We start from the raw sequence: 8,803 nt of genomic DNA on the forward strand, positions 1-8,803 counted from the left end.
GAAGAAGAGTATTTTCAACCTAGAACTAAAAATTTGAAGGTTCTAAATTTAAAACTGAAGATTGATATGTCGTTTGAATCTATAATATTAGTGTGAAAAATATTTTTATCGTTCCTTCGTTATCAATAAGGTGTCAATTAATTTTGGGATGAAACTTATTCGTATCGAATATTTATATTAATTCAATACATGTACGCTATGTGTTTAAATTAACAATTCATTTTATGTAATTTTAATTAATTAACGTGAGCTTTTACTTTATTAAATCACGTAATAATGAATTTTGATATAAACACTCTGTGCTGTTAAGTTCGTCAATGTCGTTAGCGAGTTCACTTAATATATATATATATATTTATTTATTTAACTTTCTAATATAAATATAAAATTTATAAAGAAACTAATAAATTCGTTCAAACTCATGAATCCACCTAGTTATGCCCGTATAATCAACATAATTTTTATAATTTATAAGAGACAATCATTATTTTTTTTAACAGAAAATTTATGTTCTGCACATGTTTCCAAATAATATCACTACTGCAGGAATTTTTTCTTTTTTTTTTTTAAAAAAAAATGTCTGCTTAGATCCGTCTTTCAACTCTATAAAATCTAAAGATACAAATAGTCTCTCTTGGTCTTTAAAAGTCTTCTTTTAAAAATTACAAAATTATCTCTTCATAATATAAGCCACTTTTCTCCTTTCTCTAATAATCACTAATCACAATTATGGCCACTAATTCAAAAAAAGTGACAAAATCTTTTACTAATTCCTGTCCTTCGACTTCCCTTCTCCTCCGTCGCGAGACGACAGCAGCGACTGCTGTCGTTGTGGATGACGGTCCGCAGAAGTGGACCGTCATCCCATCTGTGGATGATAATAAGCAGAAGAAAACGTCATCATCAGCTATAGCTTCATTGGCAAGTAATACTGAACCTCTTCCCTCCAATACTTCAACCAAAGGTAATACTTTAGGATTTGTCTATTCCATATTAGTTAATCATTTTATTTTATTATAGAGACGAATAATATATATTTTCTTCCTTTCAAGTACTTTGTCATGTTTGATTTAATATGATAATTAAGACGATAAATTTTATAGTCTTAAATATGTTATATGTGAAGTAAAAATTAAAGAATTGTGCTACCTCGATCCGTCTTATTTTATATGTCACTTTTCGGATTTCAAGAGTCAAACAAGTCTATTTTTACTGTAATATTTTGGTAGATCTTATAAACATTTTGAATTATGAATTATTATGACTCATAGTACTTTTTTCGTATTTTACAAATATATAAATTTCATTAAAAAAATTTGAAGATTACGTGCGCAAATTTCTTAAATTGTTTGACTGTCAAAATATAAAATGTGTCATATAAATTGGGATAGAGGAAGTAAAACAAAAACATTCGTCTTTTAGCCCACGGTGACCTCTAAAGTTGACACTAATTTTCACTTGGACATTCCAACTAGACTTTTGTCCATTTTACACCTCATGTCATGTCTCTGTGTTATTTTAACACTTTTTACTGACATGACATAGCGAGTGTTATACAACTCCTACCAGTGCGTGGAGAACTTATTTAACCTACTTTTATATTATTATTTTTCTTCTTTTTCTTTTCCATTTTAGCCAACATTTTCTAAAACTTAAACTCCTTTTATACAGAAATAAATCCAATGGTGCTACAACACCAAAATATTTCAAGCTTAAACAACTTTTCTTATTTTGTTTGCTATCCTTCTCCACGAATATTGTGTGTATATATATAGGAAACTCTTTGTTCATAAGTAAGACAAATTATTTTTTATAAAAAGGTTGTGTTTTTGTAAAATAATTATAGAAAGAATCTGGATTGAGAGAGGTTGGGATGGTTTGTGGGGGGGGGGGGGGGTAGGTAGTGGAAAATTTAATTTGAGTGTGAGGGTTGTGAACTGTGGAGAAGATAATTTGAGTGTGGGGGTTGTGAAATGTGTAGAAGACAATCTGGTGGGGAGGGGTGGTGGAGCAAACAACATAGGATGAACTGTGCAAGTGGTTAATTTTTTAAAATTTATTTGGATAAAAATTGTCACATGTCCAAGTCATTGATCCTTTTGTTTTACTCAAAATTCATTATATTAAAGTATTTTCATTATTTATGTCACATGTCATTATTTAATTTGTCATTTTAACACGACAAATGTGTTACACACATTTTACATATTTATTTGATTATAAAAAAAAGGTGTCAAAATGACACACCAAATATGACATGAGATGTCTAAATGAATAAATCTCAATTGGAGTCAATTCCCTAAATGGTCACCTAGGTTAAGAGAATTGCCTTAAAATATCATTTATGTTTTATTTAGGATCAAAATATCACCTTACTATCACCATTTTCCTCCAAATATACTTGACTTCAAAAACATCACTCTCTCTTAGTTGGCATGACATGTCATTAAAGTCTTTTTTTGATAATTTACTAATTTAATTCATTAAACTCATTTAACTAAAATAATGATCCTATTGTTTTTCATTTTTTTAATTAATTTATTAAGAATTAATTTTCATACTTTAAATCTCTTATTATAATTAAACTTTTTATTTTTTTATTTTTGCAAAATGTATTTTTAAAACGTACTATAATCTCATCAATTTTAAATACTAATAAACGCATACATTCAAAAAAATATTGATATACAAATCATTCATGAACACTAATGTATTTCAATTAATCATTAATCGTATAATAAATCAATAATATCAAAGATCAACTAATTATTAAAAAATAATTATTTGGGTGCTTTGAAATCCATATATACTTATTATATCTTTTCTAAAAAAAATAGTAAGTGAATAATACTTATAGAAAATAAAATTTTGATCTTTAATTATCAATATATTAATCTTATATAATATGTATACTATCGAATTAAATTAGTAAATTCAAATTAATTATTATTTTATTCATTGATGCTTAATCGTATGAAAAATTATAATATAATATACTATAATATAGAATAACAGAATAAAAATAAAATTAAAATTAAAAAAAAGTTAAATAATAATTTTCTTTTTCTTACCAATTTTTTTGTCAATCTTACAAATTTATCTAAATACTTTTATTAAAAAAATTGTTTAAAATTTTCAAATAATTTAGTTAGGAATTTTAAAAGTATCAGGTAATAATTGCACACAGAGATTTTTTCATTGAATTTTGTTTGGTAACAATATATAAAGTTATTAGACTTTTTAAATTACTTTTCTTATTATCATCATAAATTCTCATGTAATTTATATATTTATTTTGTAGAGACATAAGTTTGATGCATTAAATAGGTCTATTATTTTTTCTAAATGATTATTTAATGACAGGGCATATCAACTAGAATTTAAGGAGACTTTTGAGGTATTTAGTATTTCTAATAGATAAAAAATATAATATTATTCACTTTCTTCTTCTTCTTCTTTTTTTTTCAAAAAAAATAAATAAATATCGGAAACATGAATTGCAAAGTATACAATTAATATTATTGTAATAGTTAATTGACTTTTGATAGTATTGATTTGTTATACAACTTATGATCAATTGATGTAAATTAGTGTTTATGAGTGATTTGTGTATAAATATTTTTTTGCATGCATGTGTTTATAAGTACTCAAAATTAATAAAATTATAGTATATTTTAAAAATGTATTTTTCATAACATAAAAAATAAAAAGTTTAATTTTGATAAAAGATCTTACAAGATCAAAATAAAGTAAAAATAATATGATCATTAGTTTAGTTAAATAGGTACAATGAATTAATTAGTCTATTATTAAAAAAACTTTTATGACATGTCATGCCAACTATGAGAGAGTAATAATTTTAAAGTGTCAAATATATTTAGAGGAAAATAGTGATAGTTAAATGATATTTTGATCCTAAATGAAACATAATTGATATTTCAAGACAATTCTCTTTAACTTGGGTGACCATTAGGATATTGACTCACTCAGTTGAGGTGTCCAAGTGAAAATTAAAACTAACTTTAGGGGACTACCAATGAATTAGACCTAGAAAAAAAGACAAACAAATAGAAAAGTAACACTACAATCCCAGGATTGGTGTCCCCAGATAAGTTATCTTGCGATTTTGTCCCAACCAAACATGGATAAGTTCATTCCAAAATTAATTTGCAATTAACTATCCCTCGTACCAAACGAACTCTTAAATTCATACTTTACCTTATTAACTACAAATATTTTTCAAAACATTAAATTTATTATAGGAAAAATGCACAAGTACCCCCAATCAATGTCCGAAATCTCAGAGATTCACTCATTCTACATTAAGGTCCTATTACCCCTTGAACTTATTTTATAAATAATTTTCTTTCGTTTTTCGGCCTATGTGACACTATCTTCTGGGCCGCAGCGTGTGTTGACAATTTTTTCAAGCAATCTGGTTTATAGTGCCTACGTAGGCCGAAAAGAGATAGAAAATTATTTACTAAAAATAAGTTCAGGGAGTAATAGACTTTAGTAGAGTATGAGTCTGTCTCTGGGATTTCGAAAATAGGTTGGGAGGGAGGGGTACTTATGCATTTTCCAAATTATATTCAAAGTAAAATTGTCATTTTATTCATTGCTCGTTAATGAGTGTGCCAAATAAATATTGAACAACTAAAGATACACGCAAAGAATAATAAAATTATCATTTTATCAATTACTACTTCTTTAAGTGTGTGCCTAGTGAAACATGGACAAGTAAAATGAACGAACAAGAATATTATCTTAGAAATATAACATGAGAATGTTGAAAATAGTAAAATTAAAAGATTCAATGTTGTTGGTGCAGGTATCCAAATCATGCTAAGGGCTCAAACTTGCCATCCTTTGGATCCTTTATCTGCTGCTGAGATCTCTGTAGCTGTTGCAACCGTTAGAGCTGCCGGTGAAACGCCTGAGGTTCTTACTCGATTTATTATACATCGATAAGTTGTGTACGTCCAACTTATTTTTAGTACGTAGATATTCTGATCAAGGCCACTTCGCGACTTACAATATTTCAGGTCAGAGATGGAATGCGATTTATTGAGGTGGTTCTATTGGAACCAGATAAAAGTGTTGTTGCTTTAGCTGATGCATATTTCTTCCCACCTTTCCAATCATCGTTGATGCCCCGAACCAAAGGAGGATCTCTAATTCCGACTAAACTTCCTCCGAGGAGAGCTAGACTCATCGTTTACAATAAGAAAACAAATGAGACAAGCATATGGATTGTTGAGCTAACTGAAGTACATGCTGCTGCTCGTGGCGGACATCATAGGGGAAAAGTTATCTCATCTAATGTTGTACCAGATGTTCAACCACCTATAGTAGGCACTTAAACTCAAATCATTTTATATGTCGTCTTAGCAAACTGAATTTGTTTCAAAATACTTGACGTTTTAGAAAAACAAGTCATCCTGTCCAATTAGTGTTGTGTGTCAACTAAGTGAAATGTTCTAATTTTAGGATGCTCAAGAATATGCTGAATGTGAAGCCGTGGTGAAGAATTATCCGCCCTTCAGAGAAGCAATGAAGAGAAGGGATATCGATGACATGGATCTCGTGATGGTTGATCCTTGGTTAGTTAAAATCCGCGTCTGTTAAGAATTCTGTTCTCTATAGTATCTTAACATGAATGTATACTCTCCGACAGGTGTGTTGGTTATCATAGTGAGGCGGATGCTCCTAACCGTAGGCTTGCAAAACCACTAGTATTCTGCAGATCGGAGAGCGATTGCCCGATGGAAAATGGATATGCAAGACCAGTTGAAGGAATACATGTGCTTGTTGATGTGCAAAACATGCAGATCATAGAATTTGAAGATCGAAAACTTGTCCCGTTACCTCCAGTTGATCCATTGAGGAATTATACAGCTGGTGAGACAAGAGGAGGGGTTGATCGAAGTGATGTAAAACCCCTGCATATTATTCAGCCCGAGGGTCCAAGCTTTCGTATTAGTGGGAACTATGTAGAATGGCAAAAGGTATTCTCAATTTTTTCAAACTTTACTTTTTATGAAGCATTCTTTGACAGGATAGTTATCAATCTATATCATTCGTCGTCCATGTAGTTTACCAAACATGACTGTGTTTTCTCTTCTTTGGCTTTAAACATCACATTGACATTCTTCATTTCTGTGTGGCAGTGGAACTTTCGGATAGGTTTCACCCCGAGAGAGGGGTTAGTTATACACTCTGTTGCATATCTTGATGGTAGCAGAGGTCGTAGACCCATAGCACATCGATTGAGTTTCGTGGAGATGGTTGTTCCCTATGGAGATCCAAATGATCCGCATTATAGAAAGAATGCATTTGATGCAGGAGAAGATGGTCTCGGAAAGAATGCTCATTCACTCAAGAGAGTCAGTTACTAATCTATGATCTAAACGTTACACGTTTTCAATTTTCTCGACGCTTATGTACTACAACAAAAATAATTTTTTTGCAGGGATGCGATTGTTTAGGATACATAAAGTACTTCGATGCCCATTTTACAAACTTCACAGGCGGAGTTGAAACAACAGAGAATTGTGTATGCTTGCATGAAGAAGATCATGGAATGCTTTGGAAGCATCAAGATTGGAGAAGTGGCCTTGCTGAAGTTAGACGTTCAAGACGATTGACAGTGTCTTTTGTTTGTACAGTTGCCAACTACGAATATGCATTCTACTGGCACTTTTATCAGGCAAGTTAAAGAAAATCATCACGACGATTGAAATATCAATACCCTTTACTTTGAACATTTTACAAACTGTTTGTACAATACTATGGAATTTCAGGATGGGAAAATTGAAGCAGAAGTTAAACTCACGGGAATTCTTAGTTTAGGAGCATTGCAACCTGGAGAATATCGCAAATATGGTACAACAATTGCACCAGGATTGTATGCACCAGTTCATCAACATTTCTTCGTAGCACGAATGAATATGGCAGTTGATTGTAAGCCTGGAGAAGCACACAATCAGGTATATATCTAGCTAGTGTGATTTAAATGAATTTTTATTTTTTCTTCACAACAGTAATTATAATTATTTTGTTAGGTTGTTGAAGTAAATGTTAAAGTTGAAGAACCTGGGAAGGAAAATGTTCATAATAATGCATTCTATGCTGAAGAAACATTGCTTAGGTCTGAATTGCAAGCAATGCGCGATTGTGATCCATTCTCTGCTCGTCATTGGATTGTAAGAGTCTTTATCCTTGCATAATCTTAACACCGATTTGTGTTGCATAAATTTGAATATGAACTTTCTGATTTGTAGGTTCGGAATACCAGAACAGTTAATAGAACAGGACAACTAACAGGATACAAGCTTGTACCTGGTCCAAACTGTTTGCCATTGGCTGGTCCAGAGGCAAAATTTATGCGAAGGGCTGCATTTCTGAAGCACAATCTATGGGTAACACAGTATGCACCTGGAGAAGATTTTCCAGGAGGAGAGTTTCCTAATCAAAATCCCCGTGCTGGCGAAGGATTAGCTTCTTGGGTTAAGCAAGACCGTCCTCTGGAAGAAAGTGATACTGTCCTCTGGTTAGTTCTCTCTCGACAACAAGTTATACTACGTTAGTGCAATCTAGACATGGAACGTTATATGTACATCAATAACAAACCTATGTAAGGATCAAAGAGTACGCGTTTTCAATGTTTGTTTCAGGTACATTTTTGGAATCACACACGTTCCTAGGTTGGAAGATTGGCCTGTTATGCCAGTGGAACACATTGGTTTTATGCTTCAGGTAATGCATATTATGTTACCTATCTCCATCACTATCTGTTGCTTATTTCGTGTATGTGTTGGTGCAGCCCCATGGATTCTTTAACTGCTCTCCGGCTGTTGATGTTCCTCCGCCTTCTGGATGTGACTCAGAAACCAGAGACAGCGATGTCACGGAAAGTACTAGTGTAGCAAAACACACTACCACTGGTTTGATGGCCAAGCTTTGAAGTACATGAGACTTCAAAGCTTCATTTTTCATTTGATAAGACTTAAAAGAGTAATGAATTAGGAGGTGCAGGAGCATGGACATGTTTAAGCAAAGAAAGTCTTGTTTGTTGTGTATTTATCTTAAACAATGTCACAAGAAATACTAATAAAATCGGATCGTTGAGTAGCTATAAATGTCGCGGTTCTTGCATTTTATCTTGTACTAGTAGTTGTTAACCATATTGCTCAGAGTTTTACAACAAATGTGTGTGATATATCTGAAGCCTATTAGTTTGGTGACAAAAGGAGTTTCTCTAATGGTAAGGGAATGGGTCAAAATGACCCTTCACAAAGATATTCAAAGAAAAATAATTATGAAATAATAAAACGCGTACAGAGTTGAGGTGTCTTTTCTCTAATACATATATTATATTTTTTTATAATATTATTTTGTTAAAATTCATGTTCCAAAGTACGTAAACACAAGTTGTCACATCTTGTATATCTTATATAAATGTCTTATATAAAAAAGGGAAAATTGTATAAATATAGGAAACTAATAACCTAAATTAAATAGAATAGCTAGGGTTTGATTTAATTGTGCTCCATAACAAACATTATCTAAAATTTGCCAGCATCTCTTTCCCAGGAATCTCGCTCGCCACTCTCCATTCTCGCTCGCCTCTCTCGCTTTATACACAGAAGTGTATAATTCTGTTTCTGTTTTGTATAAAACGAGAGAAAATTGTATATACACATGCAAAAATGTATATCTTCGTGTTATGCACTTAATTATACAATTTACAAACATTTTACTTCAAAAATTGCAGAGAAAATGACCAACGAATTATACAATT

General features: G+C 31.4%; 1 protein-coding gene across 1 annotated transcript; it reads left to right on the forward strand.

Moving 5' to 3' along the window:
- Positions 1-498: 498 nt before the first annotated feature.
- Positions 499-8,141, forward strand: LOC101254319 (diamine oxidase [copper-containing] 1, peroxisomal). Its single transcript, XM_004244715.5, has 12 exons — positions 499-964; positions 4,832-4,941; positions 5,046-5,351; positions 5,491-5,603; positions 5,678-6,008; positions 6,171-6,386; positions 6,473-6,709; positions 6,804-6,989; positions 7,065-7,205; positions 7,284-7,552; positions 7,677-7,758; positions 7,826-8,141. The coding sequence occupies exons 1-12, from the start codon at positions 730-732 to the stop codon at positions 7,964-7,966; spliced, it is 2,367 nt and encodes a 788-aa protein (XP_004244763.1). The 5' UTR covers positions 499-729; the 3' UTR covers positions 7,967-8,141.
- The last annotated feature ends 662 nt before the right edge of the window (positions 8,142-8,803 follow it).

This window comes from Solanum lycopersicum, chromosome 8 (genome assembly GCF_036512215.1).
Source record: "Solanum lycopersicum chromosome 8, SLM_r2.1".
Classification (NCBI taxonomy): Eukaryota; Viridiplantae; Streptophyta; class Magnoliopsida; order Solanales; family Solanaceae; genus Solanum; species Solanum lycopersicum.

What these genes read in the sequence shown, in the direction of transcription:
- LOC101254319 (XM_004244715.5), top strand. Translation starts at nt 730, where the DNA reads ATGGCCACTAATTCAAAAAAAGTGACAAAATCTTTTACTAATTCCTGT. An exon ending in CTCGTGATGGTTGATCCTTG is followed by an intron (nt 5,604 to 5,677) that starts GTTAGTTAAAAT and finishes ACTCTCCGACAG; the next exon opens with GTGTGTTGGTTATCATAGTG. An exon ending in TCTACTGGCACTTTTATCAG is followed by an intron (nt 6,710 to 6,803) that starts GCAAGTTAAAGA and finishes ATGGAATTTCAG; the next exon opens with GATGGGAAAATTGAAGCAGA.